At 42.2% G+C, this 21,625-nt stretch overlaps 1 protein-coding gene across 1 annotated transcript in view; it reads right to left on the bottom strand.

Moving 5' to 3' along the window:
* Nucleotides 1-21,625, bottom strand: part of SEMA5B (sema domain, seven thrombospondin repeats (type 1 and type 1-like), transmembrane domain (TM) and short cytoplasmic domain, (semaphorin) 5B) — a 131,892-nt gene that overhangs the window by 2,630 nt on the left and 107,637 nt on the right. The window contains exons 16-20 of the mRNA XM_010185338.1: nt 21,096-21,314; nt 19,258-19,428; nt 18,193-18,342; nt 17,252-17,296; nt 13,859-14,064 (exon numbers count right to left, since the gene is read on the bottom strand). Coding sequence (XP_010183640.1) covers nt 13,859-14,064; nt 17,252-17,296; nt 18,193-18,342; nt 19,258-19,428; nt 21,096-21,314 — 791 coding nt within the window. The remainder of the gene's footprint in view (nt 1-13,858; nt 14,065-17,251; nt 17,297-18,192; nt 18,343-19,257; nt 19,429-21,095; nt 21,315-21,625) is intronic.

Here is a 21,625-nt window from a genome sequence, read left to right on the forward strand (position 1 = left end):
CCTGTGATGTTTTACTCAGAGCTTTAACCCTTGCTCTTGTCCTGCAATTCTTCGCTGTGACAGCACAGGATGGCCAATGACTTTCCATGTGCAAGATATTCCTCCAGTGCTATATGGGTCATGCTGCCAGTGTCGGAGCCTCCTGACAATTGGAATTCACTGAAGTTATTGTGGGGATGAAGACCCATAGGTGCTTTCGCCAGTATTTATCAGTCCCAACAAGAAAGGACAAGAGACAACACCATCATGTAACTACAGACGATCATGTAACTAACACAGACCTTGCTCGTGGCCCCACTCCTACAAATGTCTCTTCACCTCAGCCACCTCTGAGCCAAGTCCCCTGTATTACAGTGGCCAAGAAGCTGTGGCTGAAGACAATGCCCAAAAAGTCCTCTCAGAAGGGACAACTCTTCGGTGCTTTTGCAGGGACTTCTCTGTGGCTGCACTAACTCAGCTGACTAAAGGAGAGCAGTGAGCACAAGAGCTCATACAGAAAGACTTGCCTTTGCTGCCTGAGCCCTTCTGCACTACTGTCCTGCACCCTTCAGAGAGATGAGTCTGTCATCTGAGCACTCACCAGCCCTCACTGATGACAATTTTCCTGATACTCAACCTGTATGTTCTCCTTCTTGTTGTCTGCTTCCTCCCATATCAAACACTAATGCCTTCTCCACTAATGCCTGCATCTAGTCTCTTAGGACTGGTTGCTGTGCAAGCAGGATCAGAGAAACCCTCATCAATGTCTACTGCTGAAACATCACTTGGTGCAAAATCTCTATGCTATACACACGATGTATTTCAAACACTGACGGAAACCTATTTTGGCCCTCATTTTGGTTCTGTCCTGCCTTGAGAAGAAAGCAGCCTCTGGTAGTTTTGCAAGCATAATATTCCTCATGCAGAAGTGAGGCCAGACCCTGAGCTAATATGAAAACCTATAGAATGTGATTAGAAAAAGGGCTCCACTCAACCAATAACTAGAAATTCAATATGCATCAGCCAAATACTTTTACCTGTTTTCTCCCTTCCAGTATAATCCATGCCATCCTGGCATATTTGATATAATTTTTTTCTTTTGGTCTGTTCACTGCTAACTTCAATTCAAGAACCTGTTAGGAGAAGGTAAGCCACCAGCATGCGCTAACCCAACCAAGTGGATCACTCAAAAGCAAGCACAACTTCAACTGCTTTCTTTAAAAGATCCTTATTAGGTTGCACTGGCATATGACTAATATATACAAAAAATTTCTCTCACTCGGGAACTCTGCTTTGTCAAGCAGGGATGTTTTCAGACAGGCTAAGATGGATATGGTTTTAAGAGCATGTAAAGCAGCAGCAGCAGCTTTCTCCATTATCTGTTATCTGTCAACTAATCAAAAGGCCCAATCTTGTTGCCAGTGAAATGCATGTCTATGCCAAGCACAACAGAATCCTGACTACTTCAATATTTATAGAAATATATTAACAATTTGTTATCACTCTTGCTATTTTATTAGTAATTAGTTAGAACTGGAAGAGTCTGAGGGGAAAGTTTATAGATATTCACCCTTGTGTGCTGCTCTGCCCCCTGGTATTCACACTGGAGGCAAAATCCTGACATACACTCGCAGGCTGCTTCTCCCAAGGTAGAGTCAAGTGTTGGATGCATTAAACACAACTTCATTGTGCCATATGCATACATTCAACTTCGTTCAGCTTTCTCCATTGATATTTTTAGCCTAAGTCATCATTCAGATTTTCCATTTATTACTTTTTCTCCAGCAATGCCTTGCCACCACTTCCCCCAAATTTTGTCTCTGCTCCAAATCATTAAGTCATAATCCACTGACCTACATGCTTACATACTCCCAGATGTATCAAAACATCATGTGTAACAGAATGGGACTTTCAGTTCTACTTCCATCCTACAGCTGCATGTACAAGCTGTATAAACATCTCTTACACACAAACAGATCAAATGTTTCAATTTTCAATAAACAATCATGAAATTTCAAAACTTGATTTTAAAAGGGGATGAACATCTCCCCACCTCCAATTAAAAGGAATTCTATATAGGTTTTGAGAAGCTAAAGTGAAAAGGATACTTCTAAAACCATCTGATGCACAGGCAACTAATACCAAAATAAGAGCTATAAAGTAGTTCCCACAGGGTGACATGCAATGACAAGTTTTCTGGAGCCTTCTCATGCAGAAAGCACTCAGCTTTCTGGAGCTCAGCATTCTCTTTGAGCTACAGATCTTCTTTTCTGTTTTGGGGGTGGTGTTGGAAACAGTCAGCAGATTTCCCAAGAGTTTTGTAGGTTAATCTTCACTGGCTGTGCAGCACCACAGTCCCTGTGAAGTCAGTGAGCAAGGAAAATGCCCCCCAGTCTCACCGTTTCTCCACTATTTCTCTGTTTACAGGGATTATTTCAATTCTTCCACTCCCCACCCATGAGGCTTTCCTCTTTAAAAAGGTAAAAAGAAGAAAGAAAAAGTTGGGTGACCTCCCTGGGCAGCTTCAAAGCAATCTGTCTAGCATGTCTAGTTGTCACCACTGTAACCTCTGAAGAGGCTGAACAATGCAGCGCACACCTTTCCAATGGGCATGACTCATCTGAGATGTGTCGCCAGGACTGACTGCATAGATGGAAGTTTCCATCTTGCAGTTTTGCTTGTAATGTGAAATGTCTTGGTATACTGCAAAGAAAAACTCCTTTCCTTCATCACAAAGTGAGCGCAAGCACTAAGGAACCAAGAATAACATCTCCAATCACTGCTAACCCTTGTCATCACTGTTGTTAACACAGGCAAAGGTCTAAAAATCAGGGTCCAGGTAGGAGACAGCAACTCTGTAATCAACCCATTCTTCTTAGCAATATCCAAATGAAGCCCTTGTGCATCCTGCCTCTGCAAAGTTCAGGGACAAATTCCCACTGTCACAAAACCTTGCCACAATCTCAAAATTCTCCCTAAAAGAAATGAAGCAGCGTATCCCATTTTCCTTGGAACAGCATCCAACAGACTGACTGTAGCTACAGTGGGATGGCCCTTACTCCCCTAATCCTCCAGGAGAATGGCAGGATAAGGGAATTCTGCAAGGACGTAAGGTAGCCAACATCCAACATTTAGCTGCTTTTTGCTCCTTTTAAGTTGTTTGTTTCTTGCAGTGAAATCAGACTGAGCAAAATGCCTTTTTGATGCAGATCAGCAGTTTTATGGCACTAGCCATGACTTCTCGTTAAAGGATGTTACTTTTTGTATTCTAGGAACATTAGCCAAATGACTTAGGAAATACATTAATATTATGAAACATTTCCCACAGCTTGTACAGTTCTGGAAGTACCAAGGCAGAGATCTCAGAATTATAATTAACCAGTAAATTTGGAAATAATTAGCATAATAGTTACATTTCAACAAAATAGACCATACGACTAAAATAACCTCTTTTGGCAATAATTGACATCAGGAAAATAAATGACGCCTGGCCCACCCACACGCTCCCTTTCTCCTGATCCACCGGATGCCACAACGCTGCTGTGCCTCTCGAGCTATGCATTACAAATGACCCTGGGAAGATGGGAAGTTGCCAGAAAGACCTTATGAGACCCGTGTATCTACTGCAAGCTATGAGTGATTTCTGAAGACTTTAAAAATTCTTTTTTTTTCTGATCTTTCTTAAAAAATCTGCTAAGTGTCTTACACTAAACAATCTCACCTGATGCTTTTATAAAATCTCTTGAGCTCTGCCTATGCTGAAGTCAAAGGTAGCAGTAGCTGGGGTTTATGCGTTGAGTTTTCTTCTGATGAATTCAATGAGGCTGTTTGCAGGATTTACAGCGAAGTGTAGATGTACAGATGAGGAACCTATTTTTCTATATAAGAAGGTTTTTCCTCTCAAAAAGAGATAAAAAAAAATCCCACTGGGACATTAAACTTATGATTGCATGTTCTTTTCGGATGGAAGCTTACCATATTTTTAGACTGGAAATCCTTTGTTCACTCTTATTGATAAATAAATTAAACAACCCCCAAATGACGGCAGCATCTGTAGATGTGCTTGGGTTGACAATGGAACTAACATTCAATTATAAGAAAATTAATAGCTACAGTTTTCTATAGCTGTTTGAAAATAGCTATTTTATCCTTATACTTAGGAGGGAGTGAGGTTATATTACTGCCATTTTAAACTTAGAAAAACCTTCATAGTTGGCAACATAAAGGACCATTGTCAGAAAGATGCTTTGACACACTTCTGTCTTTAACCACATGAGTAAGATGACAAAACAAGCTGTATGTAATAGTAAGGCAAACTGAAGTCAGTCCCTGCTTAGAGCTAAATCCAGGTTTAAGTATTTTTTTGAACTGGAAACTGAAGTTTGAGGAGCTAATGGAAATCTTCCCACTGGCAAGTGCGAGTGTCTAGCCTGAAGCTTACTATTTATCCCTGGCTTGCCAGTAATTTGGTGGTGGCAGCACTCATGACGTGGTAACCAGACACAAAAGAGGAATTTGGGGCTGCCCCAAGCTGCTTCCCAATACAGCTGGTGCACAGGGTACAGCAGACACGATCTCAGCTGTGTGGGAAGGTGTAAACTGTTGCCTTGCTGCACCACTATGCCTCAGTGTGTGCCTTTCCTATGTCCCTCACATACACTACAGTGTTACTACAGAGGCTCGTGAGCTGAGCTATAGCACCTGCCCTCGTTCATGCTCTGGTGCTCAGATTAACTCACCAGAGGTGTAATCACTGCCTTCTAAAACTAAGTTTAATAATCCGCATTGGGTGCAGATGATCACCTAGAGCAACTGGGCTGGACTGGGTGTCCGCTGATGGTAACTGGCAAGGCCAGTGAGCAGCTGTGGGTCTGTCCAGGGAAGGTGGTCCTCACCGCCCCCTTCCACTTACACTGGAGTAAGCAGCCCTGAGTTTTCAGATGGCCTCGGAGCTGCTGATTCTGGTGAATTAGCAACACAAGTCATGCAGCCCGGAGCCAGCCCACAGCACTACATTTAGCCCGAGAATTGCAAAGGTGTAACTGCAGTGGAGGAAAAAAAAAAAAAGTGTAGTAAAAAATAGAAATAAAAGTAAAACCTGGCCTAATTTGCCATCTGCTAACTCCATTCAGTCTCTTACAGTCTTATTGCTTCCCATGTACCTCTCACCCTCTAAATAGCTGTTTTTTGATTATTTTCCTCAAGATTGCTTTGTTTTCTCCCCATGCTGCATCTCACCTTGTTACTTCTCCACATTTATAACCTCCCCAGGTTATTTTCTATTATTTCTATACCAATGGCTGGTTTTTTTTGACACACCTCCCAGTTTAATATCTTCTGCTAGTTTAATTAACACACTGACTGCACCCTTTCCAAGCTCATTAATGAAGATATTAAATAAAGCCAAACCTTGCATTACTGCTTGCGGTGCCCGAAACAACTCCTCCCCATAGCCCCGTATGTTCCCATTAACGAATGCCCGATGTTCACAGTCCATTAGCCAGGTATCAGTCTCTGCAGCAGCATTCCTGTCCAAGCCAATTTCTACTTACACATCACATTTAAGACACCAATACCATCCTCTTTTCTTTAGGTGTATGGACCAATGAAACTACATTTTTAACCAGCCCTTATGCAGCTCAGCCTCGTGCTTTCCCTTTGTTCTAATGCTGAAACTGTGCAAAAAGTGATCATGTTCGATTTCTTCCTGCTCAGCTCTGGGGTCCCAGCTCAGCTGTCAGTTCCGCCCAAGCACCTTTCATTTCATCAGGGTATGTGATATGCTGCCTCTCCAATACTAATTCAGATTTTCCTGCATATGAACACCGACACAGTTTTGTTTCATTGAGTTTCCATTGCTGTAACTGAAAGCATAGTCAAGTCAATCCCATTTGTTTCTCCTGGTTTCAGCCTCAAGTATGGCCCCAACTCTGCCAAATTTTAAAGACCTACTGGGATCTAACATCCACTTGATATGATTTGTTGAATGGGGGAGGTCCAGGTGTACTCTATCGATGTGGGACTGTATGATTACAGATAGTGTCCCTTATCCCCAAATCCAACTCGCGTTTCCCACACAGACTTACTGCAGCTATTTGTGTGATTTTAGTGCATTGGACTTGGGCAGCTCAACAGTGACTCAATTAGCTAGGAGGAAATTGGCCTTCTTTCTTATAAACGCTTTTGTATTACTTTTGCATTTCGTGGCACTGGGGGTTTACCCAAGATCCACGATGTTTATAAAGGTAATTGGAGTTGTTCATTAGCTGGTTCTCACAGACTCTGGGATACGATCCATTTAGATTTCTCCATCCACAGAGTTTCAGTCTTTTCCTTTATTCACATGCTCGGTGCCAAATCTCAGGATGACGTTAGAGCTGACTTAATAAGGATTCTCCCAGCTATAGGGAAATGCAGGCAGAGCTACTCCTGCTCACCCTACACCAAACCTATCATGCACATATAAATGATGCCTCAGGGAAAGGTGGCAATGGATACAGTGTTGCTGCATCCTGTGCAGCCTGCATGGTGGCAGCAGCCAGCACGTCCTGAGCAGCCCTGAGCTCTCCATTGCTCTTTAGGACAGGCCGGTCATGGTTCATGAGAAAATAGCTCAGGTATTTCAGCTATCCTCTCTCAGAGGTGCCAAATACATTCTGGACATTGAGCTCTAGTTCTGAATACTGATGCAGCTATCTTTATTTTGTATGTATGCAGTGATATTTCTCTATAATTCTACACAAAAATCCATTATTCGCTAGAGGAGCTATTCCAGATGAATAGTGAGGCAGCTCCCCTACCACAAAGGTTGTACGTTTTCTGGTATTTATTGTTTGTCTAATATTATCCTCTCCCTTTAATTTAGCTCCTTGCCTCTTTCATGGTTCCATTTAAACTATTCTGCAAACACATCATTAATTCTTGGAGGCACTGAGGATTTCCCAGTTCAGCTCATGTGCATAACACTGCCAGCCAGAGCTTCGTGGAGGGAAGAACCACTTCAAGCACCAGGACCAAGGAGGATTCATTAACTTTCAGCAAATGAGGCTAGGGTATATTCGAAATATTCCTCTTCTCACCAGCAGAGGGAAGTCATGTAAATACACGGCAGTCAGTGCAGTGCGATTTTGTTATTCCCCTTCTTGCAGTTCTTCTTAATTTAATTCTTCTTCTAGCACAGGTGGGTGGGGGCACATACGTGTCAACCCCAGAGAAATTAGGAAAGGCAAAAATTGCAATAAAAATTATGATATGAATTATTAGATCAATTAGTGTAGCTGGAAAAATGAGAGAAACTTTTGAACACATTTGTCTGTCTTCAGGTCTGAAATAGCAGCTTACATGATCAAAAACCTGCCAATTTTTTTCCAGTTATACTCATTGATCTAATTAAAATCAAACCAAACCAAACCAAAACTTGTCTACCTACAAACCTGTCTTGCCTGCATCCATAGATCATCACAGCTGCAGCAATACAACCCCAAAGAAAGGCTCGTGTCAGCATTCATGATGACTAGCCTAGCCTGTAAGAAGGCAAAGCATGGACCATAGCCCTGACCTGGGCACAGAGGAGATACACCTGGTCATGCAAGGAGAAGGAGAGAGAGCTGAGTCAACAGAGAAAAACATGATGGGATGAACATGAAGCATCTACCCCCAATGTGACTTAAACTTCTCAAGATCGCTTAAAAAACAAGGCAAAAATTCACCCCAAAAGCTGGAGACTTTAAATGGTGGGGGAGGAGGAACAATGTGGATTCCCAGCCCACAGTGAGCAGCAACAGCCCTGTAAAATTAAGGGTTTGCATGAGGAATGAATGCAGAGGAGACCAATTTCTGCTGGGGGATCACTGTGAGCAGCTACTTAGCATCTCCGAGGGAGAAGGAGCAAGGAAGCATTGAGATCCAAATTGGCAGTTTCCCCTACTCTTAAATAATGTATCTATGAGGGTGAGACATCTGTGACTTGCACACAGCAACCCGCTGAGCCACTGCTGCCATGGGGTGAGGACAGCTCCAAGAGATGCAGATCACTCCACAGGCACAATCATCCTAGGACAGCCACACCTCCAGGCATGCTCGACTGCTCAATTTGACTCGACCCAATGATATAAAGGGGAGAAAAGACACTAATAGATTTTGACTGAGACGCACCACTTAATCCTTTTTTCCCCATCAGTAAGCTCTCTTACTTTGCCTTCGTAGCAGGCATTATGTAAATTGAGAGTCCCCTGAAGTGATATTTGCAACTGCAGGATCATACAAGAAAGGGCACAATGCTCCTTTGCCAGTACAGCCCCCTGCCCCTACTATTCTTTTTCAAATAATACTGTACTCATGGTAAGTACTAAAAATATGTACTCTACCATTCAAGCACTTAAGTGTTCTTAAATGCCACTTTGTTCAGGGGAAATAGTCTTTGTTAAACATCAAATTCACTGTGAACAAAATTTATGTTTCAATCTGATTTACTACATTTTTATATATATACATGTTTTGGTTTTTTTCCCAACTGATTACATCAGTGAAATCTCTCTCTAAAATGCCACACAGCTAAAGCAAATACTTAAGGGAGGCCGTTGATAACTTTTTGATGATGTTGAGTATCATCAACTGCTGCCTTATATCTGAACTTCACGGCCCTTCCTGGGGCTTGAATGATGTACAGGGAAAGGGTCCAGTGCTATCAGAGTATGTGCTGTGATTACTACAAATAGATGGGTTAGCCAATTTTAGTTGAAGCAGCAACATATCAAATTAAGTGATAGGACACTGAAGCCCTACGTTTTCCATGGCAGAGAGAAACAAACATCCTCAGAGACCAAGGCTGACTTAGACAAACATTCCTCTAGGGCACATGACAGCAGTTAAAGCTCATTTAAACTTGATCCACTGGCTGTCTCCTGCTATGAAAAAGGTATGATTTTCAGTGGCAATGAAAATGACCATCACCAAGAGAGAGACATTTAAAATCCATACAGGGATCCACTTTCCTATACCCTGAGCTCTATTTCTTTTTGCAATCTTGAAAGCCACACCAAAGTCCCAGCCTCTTGTTTTATTCAGAGAAATTCTTCTTCCAAAGACAGAATTGATTTCTGTTTCATAACCCTCCCCACATTAGTATTTTATTGCCATGAATTTTTGGGGGTTAGTAACGAAGTGTGAATCACGGTGTCCAGAGTCCTTTGCAAGAGGTGCCTGCTCTGCAGCATTATTTGATTTTCAAGGGCATTGTTCTCACTTTATTAAAGAATATTCTTTGTAGTTTCTAACTTATACAGAATCCCAAATACTGAATATTCCTCCCATTTTCTGGTAGTAGCACTTATATTTGCTGTAATTTTGGGCAAGTGGAGGAGTTGCAGTCCTACTCAAGTTAATGTGTGTTGTTCTGATGTCCTCCCAGAAACTTCAGGTATCAGGTGATACATCAAATATTTAGTTTCCCTCTTTCATTGCCATACATATCCTGGAATCTCACTCAGTTCTCACCTCATCTTCTCTCACAATAAAATTGCTCATTGACATAAATTACTGTTCCGCTTGAGCACAACTTCACTGTTTGGCCCTTAGCTTCTGAGAGCAGTGGTGATGCCTGGAGCAGATGCAACACTCAAGCGCTTCCTTAGCTTATTTGAGGCGTCAGTACAAAAAGAGTTTGACTGTATGACCCCTGACTAAATCTGTGTTTAAGGAAGAAAGGACAGAGGGAGGTCTGTCCAGCACAATGGAGAAGAAAATCTGCAGAATCATCATCATGACCATCCTGCAAACTTACATTTCTCACTAATCCCATCTGGCCTGATCCAAAGGACATTGGATTTTGGATTTGGACCAATGTGCAGAAGCCTTTGCATGTTCAATTCCCATGTAGGATAAAAAGTTGGCTCTCTTTATTGGCAGAGGATTTAGCAATAGGAAGAAGTTCAGTCCAAACCCTTTCTCTATGTGTGGCTGTTCCAAGAGCTCCCAATTCACAAGGGCTCAACCTTGACCCTTATATCCTCCCACTTGTACTGCAGGATCATCTGGCTTTCCATCAGCATGGTGCTAAGAAGTAACTCACATGAGTAAGTCACTGAGTAGCTGAAGCAAGATGTTAAAAAAGAGGATCTCCTCTCTGCTTTGATAGCCAGTTATTAACTAATCGGCATGGCAGTACTAGGAAGGTTGTAGGTGGTTCTGTAACCCATCATGCCAAAATGTGAAGAGCAGATAATTTTTATTTCATTATGCTCTTGTTCTGCACAGTCTTCAATATTGTCAGAGTGCTGTATGAACTTTAACCAATTAATGAAACATGAACTGCTTATTAGGTGACCCAAAAGGTCTCTCCCCTACAATCTGTGAATAGCAAATCAAAATCAACGTGCTGCTGGTAAATGCATATGCATGAAATCTTTTAAGACATCATGGCTAAAATAGCTAATAAGAAACCTCATAGCATTCTTGAGGAAGCAAAACAGGAAGGAAAAAGAAGCCAGCAAAAATAAAACACTCTTCTGCAAAACACTGCCTAGGCAAGTTAGCATCAGCTAAATGATCAATAGGTCACCATTATGTATGATATTTACATCTGATCTGACTTACTGCATTGCTGTGCTGAAATGTCCAACAAGGCTCATATCAGCTAGCACTTCCTTCATTAAAATCTGCCTTCATACAAAATTCACCTTGAATTATGAGTTTGAGTTCAGTGCTGCACATTGGAATGTAACACTGCCAAACCTTCTACCATGCTCACCTGCTGATTGGAGAGAGAGAGATATTTCAAGATGAAAACAAACTAAAGATGGTTGCAGAAGGCTTGTTATTATCGAAGAATGGAAAATAATAGACTTGTGCATATGCTTAGCCTTTTGATACCATCATGTCACTGTGTATTATCATTCTCTGTCACTGAAAAGTAGTCTATACACCATGTATTTCCTTAATTGTGGCTTTATTAACTCTTTCTCACACACAAGCATACAACAATTCTTTTGCTTTCATTACCTAAAAAACACTGGGGGCAGTTCTCTTGGTATCTGCTGAGTAGAAGCTTACTTGGGTTTAGAATCTGGAATTTCAGGTGGTTTTACTTTCTTTCATACATACACATTGTAAATTCAGATAGGCCCATATCCAAGCTCAGTCCAGCCCTCATTTTCCAGAAGGTGAATTTTAGCTCCTCCATCCCTTGAATGTTAATTGTGTAGCATCACAATAAAACCACACATGCTCCTTGAAGGCATGAAAAACTCCCTCCTGACCCTTAGAAAAATCTGCCAGTTATTCCTAAATATAAAGCTGGCTAATAACGAGTTCTGTAAGTAATTACACAGCACAGAGCACACTGAGCCTTCCTCTTACTGCACTAACACTATATTCTTCAAGGAAACACTGAGGAGTGGCAAATTTGTAGTATTAAATGAGACATTTTCAGGCAAGAGTTTAAGAAAGGAGGGCCAATAGAGAAGATGAACATAAGGAAATACTCAACAGGAATAGAGAAAAGGGGCTTCACTTGATAAACAGATTTTATCCTGTCTGTAAATCTCTTTGCCTCATTCACCACACTGAAAGAGTATGACTCTGAGTTCTTCTCAGTAAGTAGCCCCTTGCTCCTAAACATTTAGTTTTGGTCTGTCCAATGACTGCAGATTTATGCCCTTGAACTCTTTCACTTCCTAACATTCAATAAATAAGTCCCATCTGGTCTATCTCTCCTTGTGTCCAAGTCCCTTCTCCCCACAGCCTAACTCATACAGACCCAGTTAGCTAATGCCTTCCTTTAAATAAACGAGACTTTTCAAAACTTCATCTAATGCCTAGGCTCTTTACGTCCCTCAAAAGAGGACTCTAACAGCTGCTCACTGTTACTACACACTAGATCAAGTATTCAGAGATGGATCTAACACAGAGGTCAACTCCCTCCTGATACTACATTAACTAATCTGCTGCTATTTTAAACTTTGCTTAACTTTGTTATTAATTCTACTCCACTGCACCACTCAGCATAGACATATTGCATTTCATAATCCACTTACCCAATTGATCAAGATAATTCTGCAAACAACTTCACCCTTCTAAACTGTAACCATTCTTAGCATCATCTGATAACATATGATAGCACAACATAAATCATGAAGAAAATGTTAATGCAAAGCCAACCCTATAACTACCTGCTTTGGCCACAAAAATAAGTTTTGCTATGTAGGAAACAAGGGGATACTCTTGCTCAACTCCTTATTCCTGCAAGCCTTTCTCATCTGGGTCTTCTTACTGACTTTGCCACAACTACTCACATAACTGCAAGGATTACCCTCATAGTTTGAAGTTTCTAGGATCAGGTCCCAGTTCTTTACCTGTCTTAATAATTTATTACCTAACCTGTATATGCAGAGTGTGTAGAATAATACATCCTGTGAAACATGGTTAAAAGCCTCTGAAAATCCCAATATGTCTGCTGCTTCCCTCCTATCTAGATCAATATTTATTTAATTTAAAAAAAGGAATCCAATTTGCTTGACATGATTTACTTTCCACAAATCCATGCTGACTCGCATTATGATGCTGCACCCTTATTAAACTTTATGCAACTGTACCCTTATGCTGTAAGGAAATGTATTTCTGAGACTGCGTTTATAGGCAGCAGGTTCCTCTGACAGGCTGCACTGCCCAACACAAGGAATTCAGCACATGCTTATTGCCAAACTGGTCTGGTATTTTCCAGCTCAAATTGCTTTCCTTTGAAACACCAAAACAACATTGATTCTTTTCAAATGATTTGATGCAAGCTCTTAGTTCTGATGTCTATTCACATTGCAAAGCACGGCCACGTATCTGGAGTCATCCTGTGCCCAGCATTATAAAATCCCTACGTAAAAACAGTTCCTGACACCCAAGGAGTTTAGACTATGGCAACAGTCCCACCGCTGATCTTATTGTTGGGTCTCTGTCAGAAGCTGGGCCAGATCAGCAGAAACAGACAATCCAAATGTCAACAGCACATGGCTGTATGAAGGAACACGCAGCTGCAGGGTTTCCTTCCGTTTTGTGTTCATTCCCAAATAATGCTCCACACTGTTCAAGTGACTTTAGGCAGTCTGTTCCTCCTGTGGTGACATGAAGCCCCTTCACCCATCCCACTGTTCACTTCTCTGATCCCACGTTTCACCTGGAGACTGATGTTCAAATACAGCGATGCTCTACTGTCTCAGTGTCTTGTCTCTTGCACCCTTAGTCCTATATGCTCAGACAATGGGTGACGTTCTCCTTAGCAAGCAGACATGTCAACAGAGTATGCCACGTCAACACTCATCTTCTCCTAAGGCTTCAGCTCTCAGTTCTGCTGCTATCATTGAATTGTGCATGGCTGCTTGGGTAAGTTCTCTCTGGTACTGATAGCGCAGTAGGGCAGTACCCTCTTTGCTTTCTCATTCTCTCCAATTTTGCAGTTCCCAAAGCATTTCCAGAATCTCATCCTACCAATAAGCATTTTCCCAGCTATTAGTCTAATGAAGTTTCCATTTTTATTCTTCCTCCCCTCCATTTCCTCTTACCATGCACTAACAATGCACTGAACTGAGCTCTCACTGATTTCTTAGAGGACAATTTGTGTACATACAATAGTCAGAATGTGCTGGAGTATCTTGGTATGTACTTGCCAGACTGGCATTCATCAGGACTGTGAAAAAGAACAAAATCCCATTGCACTAATAGGATTTTTTTAACCCCTTTGTGACAGTATGGCTAAACGCCCCTTCAGTCCCATGTGTAATGCCAACAGCTGGGCACAGAAACACAAACGTACCCAATTCAAACCATGACATAAATAGAGAATTTGTTCAGGTAGTAGCAAGCTGTTTGTGGTATTTGTCATCAAGCACCCTACCTTGAACTCCATAGGGGTGTACTTCTCATTCTTGGGGGTTGTGTTGCCCTTGTAATGGAGATGGTTGGGAGTGGTTGGGTGGATAACGGTTGACTCCTGGGACTGCCTCTGACACCGCTGGCAGTACACATAAATCACAAACGTTAAGAGGCTAGAGCCGAAGAAACAGGAGACCCCAGTGGCAATCAGATGGATGAGACTAAACCCTGCAAGAGAAATGACAAGAGATGCTATTTTTAAAGAACAGCCTTTTTCCCTCTCCTGAGAAGACCACAGGTGCAAACCAGAGCTATGACATCTTGGGATCCACATTAATAAGCTGTTGAAACCAGCGCCTTACGTTCTAACATAAACTGACATAATCCCCCGGCAAATCGGTCTCCCCACTGCAGCTCTGCCTTGTGCAGTTTAACAGGTTCATGCATTGTTTTCTCAAAGCTCCCTCCCTGTCTCTCCTCCCTCCTCGCTATTGATATTGAAACTAAACATTATGTTAAGCTGACAGCTAAAGAAATGAGCCGTACAAACAATGCACATTAATGGATTCCAAAGCATGTGCGTGTCATGGAAATGAGGGGATAAAAATGCTCAATGTTTCTCTGAAGGGGAAGGGAGAGGAAAGCCCTTTCTGTCAGCTGCCCAAAATGCCTATGGGACTGTGTGTGGGGTGGGGGAGATACACATTCCTCCCCCATGTAATCCAAGTGTGCTCAGCATTCTTGCTTATTCACGGAGCAGCATTGCCTTGGCCATGTCTGCACTACCTCTGAGGTGTATTTGTACCACTAGCAGTGAAACAGGGGTCCTCAAGGGAATAGGAAAGATAAGGTGGAAAAAGGAAAGGAGGGAACTGCTTGAAAAACACTTCTTTGTTGGCTTTCTCCATGAACTGCAGAGATAGAAAGCCGGTTGCAGGCAGGTGCCAGCAGGGTAGCTGCAGTGCAAATATTTCAAAAAGAAAAGCTCTTGGACAATAAAAGCCTCCTACAGAGATCTCTGCATGTGGGATTGTAGCAGCACCCTCCAAGCACAGCGCTGACCTCTGGAAGGAGCTGCAGTTGTGCATCCCACGCGCTGGGAGGTACCTAACTCACAGCTCTGGCTGGTGGGGGAAGACAAAGTCAAACACTACTCCTCATTCCTCCTGTACCTCAGACTCAAAACCCATGCTAAAACCAACCAACAACAGATCTCCACTGACAACAGAACAAACAGTAGTGACCTTTATAGCCACCAAGTTAATGAAGCAACCAGAGGCAATCTTGGGTGGCAAAACTTTATGACCCTGTTGCTTTTTGCTATGTGCAGGGGGGAACGTACAGAAAAAAGAATCAGCAGTGATGAGTCCAAATGCTACTGCCTTTCCTCTCTGCCTTTGCTCTGCCATCTTTCAAACAGCAGTGACAAGGGCTTCAGTGTCTGGGGTGGACCCTGACTGCTGGCCCCCAGGGCAGCTGTTCCAGGGGTCAGCCACATCAGCTCGGCGGCGACTGCAGCAATAAAATTTCCCTAATACTTAAAAAAGCCAATTCATTTGGACAGACTGCTGTGTTGGCTTGCCTGTGTGCAGAGAAATGGAAGGGACTACTCAGGGAGTGGCTTGAAATGAGGTTCATTCTTAGTCTGATCACGGTGCACATTTTTTTGGTACCATCTTACATTTTAACTGATATGCTTTTCAAATAGAGAACTCTGCCCATTAGTCTACAGCTCTCCTCTAATCTTTAGTTAAAAAATATCCTCCTGAGTTTGAAAAGAACAAAACCAATAGAGTTCTACAGCAAAGTAATGCACTTCAATCATAATTACAGCAAGGAACATACAGAATTTATTAGATTGATGAGCTACATTTATTTTTTAAACCACACTATAAAATTCTATTGCAAGATTGCCACTTTCTATTGTGTTTTGGATGATGGTCCAGAAAACCAGCAGAAATATGACAATTTCCTACTAAATGTTCCAAGACTTTTCCAAAAAGACATTTCCTTTCTAAAAACCTCTGTCTGCTTTGCATCATTCACGAGAGCTAAAACACAGAATGTGCACCCGTGCTCAGTAAAGCCACACGAAACTGCCACATTCTCCTCCTGCCCAGCTTTCCTTATATCACAGTGAATGTTTTGTTTCAATGCTACATTTGCAAGTCACTACAGTAGGAAATCCTTTCTAAAACGTAAAGCTCTCTTACATTTCACTCTCACCTTTGAAAGACTCATCTGATTTTTTTCTAGTGACTTTTAGCCGTATCATAGGGAAAAACTAAATTGTTTTGTTTGCAGCATGTAAGTCCCTGAGGGGAAGCTTTCTGATTCATCACTTTGAAAATATGGATTTTTTGAGATGCTTCAACAGAATATTTATTGATTGGCTTTGTTGCCAAATATTGTGGAAGACTAAGTAATAAAAAATATTAGCTATGGTAAAATGTAGATTGCAACAGCAAATACAGTGTTGGTTGTAAATGAAGTAAATGTGGATGAGGTGCATAACAGAAGAGTGCAAGGAGTCCTGGAACTGAATCAGAGACGTTGCACCCTCTGAGGGAGAAGGAGTGACGCAGAAAGCCAACTGTTACAGGGCAGGTGCCGAAATCTTAATTCCACTGCTTGCCCCACAGCCACAAGCCGAGAGGCCACATTTCCATGCCACAGGTGGTGTGCCTTTTTTTGCCATGATCTCTACAGGGAGAAGAGATTTTGGCAGCCTGCAGATCATCTAGATCTCAGGAAAGCAGGGATGTGATGCTAGCAGGAATTGACATGGTCATTAGTGTGAAACTAGCATTTTAAAATGTCGAAGGAACCTGCCATTTTCTTTAGTCTGCATTTTTATCATAGGGGCTCCTAGGGCAGTGGAAAAGTGACAGTAATGACTGGATCTTTCCAAGTTACATGCAGAAAGGAGACACAACTTCTGTGAGAGGTGAGGACTTGAATGAAAGGAAGTGCTTGGGGGACAAGTATAAACTCTAATCTCATTCTATATCAGAAAAGGATGTGTCTAAGAGACCTTGTTCACGAAAATCTTTATAAGTTATTTAAAACCACCTGTCTCTAAACAGCTGGAGGCTTACAGTGGCGAAATGAGGAATATCCCTTCCTTTCTCCTGAACCGTTTACCCTGTGGGTATAGAGAGACAAGCAATATGCTCCCTGGTAATTAATGACCCTCAGTGGCCAACTCAAACCCTGAGATAAATAAAATTTTCAGAACTGACAAGTGGACATGCAATACGTTCCTCTAGTCTTACTCAGACAGCAAGACTCCAGTGGAATTAAGGCTATCAGTGGGATACGAGCTGTACAGATTAATGGTTTGGTTGATACTGCACAGGGAGAAAAGAAGTTAGGTTAAGATAAAAAACAAGATATATAGTTAGTGGTACCCTACCTCCACAGTTCGTGCTCTCATCAATGCTGGAGGCTGGCAGGATCACTAAACAAAGAAAAGAAGATTGGAGAAAGTGGTCATTTTGCCATCACTTAACTTCTTTAAGTAATTAAACCCCCTGTGCTCCAGACACAAGAAGCTGCTCATGTTTTCTGCAGCAAGTTGAGAGTCTCTTAAATTGAATGATAAGCTCAGAGTGTGAAACACATGCAATAAAACCTCTCCAAAGACCTGACAATTCCACAACTGTTACCTGACCACTTTAGCTTCTTCAATTTAGGGGAAATTAGATAGCTGAGGAAAAAAAAAACATGAAAAAGAAGGGTACCATTGCCTAGAGATCCCAGATTTTTACGTCAGAGCACTGTAATCCAGAAAAAAACATGTAGAAGGCGGTTCTTCAGTCTAGATCCATATCAAATATTTGCCTGAGATATTCAATTTCCACAAAACACAGGGTGGAAGATGTTGATGACCATCTGTCCATCAACAGTGTTGCTCTGTTAGGCCCTTGATTAATCTCTCCCCACACCAATTTTCTCCATCTGCCTCACCTTATTTCTTCTCTCTTTTGGGATGCCTCTTTTGATACCTGAACTCAAGGACCTTCTGTTGCCTGTATCCATACTGAGGACAGAGTTAATTTTTATAACCCAGCCTGAGATGAACTATGCAATGTTAAAAGCTGCAATTCAGGTGAAGTAATACTAGTTATTTATTACAGATCTAGGTAATTCTATTTTACAGAAAAAACAAGCTGCCTTAAAGGAATGCCCTTAATGTGCCTGCCACAAGGGAATTTATAACATATTTGTTTGCTTGTTCTTCTAGAAGCATCCAAACCCAATTTATAGTACAGAAAATCTCAGCCTAGCAGTCCAGGCACAAGCTGCTTCCCTGAATCAGCCCACTCTCTCCCTCCTTCGTGACACTGTACGTACCAGGAATTTCATTATATAGGCAATCTTGGTACTGCGTGCTGTTTCCGACACACTGAGACGAGTCTGGGCTGTGCACTTCGCAATAACGGCTGCGGTACTGGATGCCCTCCTCATTACACAGGCTCCACTCAGACCACTCTGACCAGCCACCTGAAATACAAGATCAGGAAAGCACACAGACAATGTCACCAAGAGAGGAAAGGATCCCTTGCAGATACCAAACTTCTCCCATGCTGAAGAAGGTCCAGATCTTGGCCTGGGCCTCTCTTGCACATCTAATCCGGGGCCTTTAGTGGATTTAATTTTCTTAATACAAATAACAATGCAAGCACCACATCCTTCTTGTCAGGTTGTAGTTTTCTTAATACAGACTGAACCAATGCTTGGTGGAGCACTGCACAGCACAGAGCTGTCTTAAAAGCTCCTGTATCAGCTCTTTGGTTAAAGACATACAAGGAGCTGGATGGGGCAATGTTGCACCAGAATCTCCAAATTTTGAGGTGGCCTCCCAGGGATACCCCAAACAGCCAGCACAAGTTACAGCAGGTAGAGAGTTTTGCTGATGTTCCCAAGGGCAGGACTCAGCCTGAACTGGATCAGAAATACACAAAGGCAGTTCAAAACCAGCACAGATCTAAACCCTGTCCTCTGAGCTGTAGCACACGCTCATCTGCCTGTCTGTGTTAGAAAAAGGAAGGATTGTCCCTTCAGCAACTGTACAGATTGATGCTTCAGGACTCCTTTTGTTTGTCTTGTAAGCTTCCACACTGAAGAACCAAGCTCCTGCTTTTTCAATTATTTTAAATGGATCAGATGTTAACAAGATTTTGCCTGTCTGGCACCAAAATGCCAGAGTACAGGCTAGCAAACAAGTAAAGAGAAAGGCGATGCACTGCAGTTGAACACTGGGACATCTCTTTTTTCCCTGGCTCAACAGACATTTACTGAATGGACAAAAGGGCTTCTCACTGGTGGTGTTTCTGCTTTATTTTTTTGAACATTTTGCAGATGTGGTTGCTCTCACCATCACCCAAGACAAGTGGAGCAGGGACAAGAACTGGCTACCTTCACATGGATGTGTGTTGCAAAGGGCCTCCTCGGTGTGCAGACCAATGCAGATATCCTCTCCACTCGACGGAGCTGGATTGGTGCAAGTCCGTGTGCGCTGGTAGTGTCCTCCTCCACAGGTTGCTGAGCAGTGAGACCAAGGAGTCCAGCAAGACCATGAGCCTTTCACTGAAGGACATTGAAAAGAAAGGAGAGAGAGGTAGATGCTGTCGGTTACTTCTCTCACCTTCCAGATCCACCCTGCCCAGACTAGCTAGCTGTTGCTTGCACCCCAGGACATTTGGGCCTGACAACAAGAACTTCATATCAAGAGAAAGTATGAATGTGCTGCACTCTGCTGATGCAGAATGAAGTCTATGCACAAAAATACTCAGTACCATAAAGTGCCAAAATAGAAACTATTCTTTAGGGTAGTCACTGAACTATGCTATGCTATGCTACGCTACATCTTTCTATAAAACAGTGTTGTCATTATTATATTGCCTCCTGTCGCTTCACCTACAGCAACAGCAGATTTACTTGAGTAAGAAGTGCTGTACAACCTAAGTGGAGCTTCTATGGCACCTTTCTGTAGGGGACCCAAGTCCTCCAGTTCCAACCTTCAGGGAAGAAGAAAATCAGAGGCTTTATCTGAGCACAGCCCCATAACAGGTTAATAGTAAAACTAGGGAAGGACTTAAGATCCTTGATTCCCCCACCCCCTTGCCAGGCTACTAGACTGCCTGATTTATGTGTCCACATGCCATTATTTCAGAAGATAATAACCTGATGACTTAGTGCAAGATAAACCATGGGTTTGTGTATACACATTGAGTGAGGCAGGAAAGGAGGGAGACACAGAGAAATAGTAATCATGCACTCAGAACAGATTGTAAAACATCATAGTGTCCAAGGAGAGAAAACAGCACAGAAGAAAGGCACAGACATTAGTGAAAAGCCACTGAGAGCTTCCAAAATAGTACTAATAGCTGCCTTTATAGTGCTAGTTATTTTCTCCTTATAGGCCATAGAGTGCAATATTTTACACTCCTGCTACGCTTTTGCTGCACATTCTGATCATATTTTCCTATCTGCATTGGAATTTTATCTTTGTATTGAATTTTAGATTCATAATAATATTATTATAATAAGGCATTTTCAAGTGTAGGTCACAAACTATATTGCCAAGGTAGATAATTACTAGAACTGCAAAGAGGCAAGGTAATTTGTGTAAGATCACTTAAATTTAATCTAGTTAGTTATTACAGAGCAAGGAGAAGGATAAGTGAAAAAGTAGTCAATGCTCTATTATTACTATTCTGGACCAGGAGTGCAACATAAACATGAGGACAAACTCGAAAACCAGGAAACCAGGCAAGAATACTCCCTGCTGGCTGTGCAGGAAATGGTAACTGATGTCAAGAGTAGATGCCCATCGCAAGAACAATACGTAAGCAGGAGAGGGGGAAGAAACAAGTGTTCACAAGAAGAACCGCCACATCAAGCATCTCTACACAGTATTAAGCCACATTTATTAAGCCTGTCTCTTCATTAAGGTGCATATGCACCGTGATGCCCTCCACTGGATGGAGGATTAAACCTTGAAGCAAAAAATTGCTAGACAAGCCACAATACTACTTCCTCTAGAGGATGTGGCCGTTACCCTCTGAGCCTAGGTAAAATGTAAGTCATAGCACTAGAGATCACATACATGGGTCATTACAATAGCTTTAAAAAAAAATCCCCCAAATTAAAAAAAAAAAGCAGCTTGGAAATATTGATTTTTTTTTGTGGTGCTACCATTATGGTGGGGAAGAACACCTCTGAATTTCATGCAGGAAGATGATCATGGTTACCTGGGCAGGGATGCGGATTGCAGTCTTGGTACTCCATCGCTGACCCCACGCAGGGCAAGCCACCATTTTTAGGCTCTGGATTTGTGCATGTTCTCTTCCTGATCCTAAAGCCCAACTCACAGTCCCTGGAACAGGAAGACCAGGCTCCCCAGAAGGACCAGCCCCCATTGATAATCCGTGCAGTGGTCTTACCAGTCTTGAGGAGGTCATCAACAAGAGCTTCAAGGAAAACAAAGACACCACATGAACACAAATTAATCAGTTGTTGGGCTTTTAAAAAGGACTTCAACTCATGAATAAAATCAGCATTTATGTGCCTTGGGGAAGAATTTCTGTTGAAAGCCCTCAGCAAGAGTTTTGTTCCACAGAGTTACAGCTAAGCTTAGATGCAAAATGAAATCTGTACACACACAAACTCAGTCTACTGATAACCTTGATAAATAATAACCTTTCTGGGCAGCAAACTGTGGCAGCTGAGGCTGTGTCCTCAGGACACTGCTTTGCATCACAGCAGTAGTGAAGGGAATAAC

Source organism: Mesitornis unicolor, unplaced genomic scaffold (assembly GCF_000695765.1).
Source record: "Mesitornis unicolor isolate BGI_N332 unplaced genomic scaffold, ASM69576v1 scaffold31835, whole genome shotgun sequence".
NCBI classification, from domain to species: Eukaryota; Metazoa; Chordata; class Aves; order Mesitornithiformes; family Mesitornithidae; genus Mesitornis; species Mesitornis unicolor.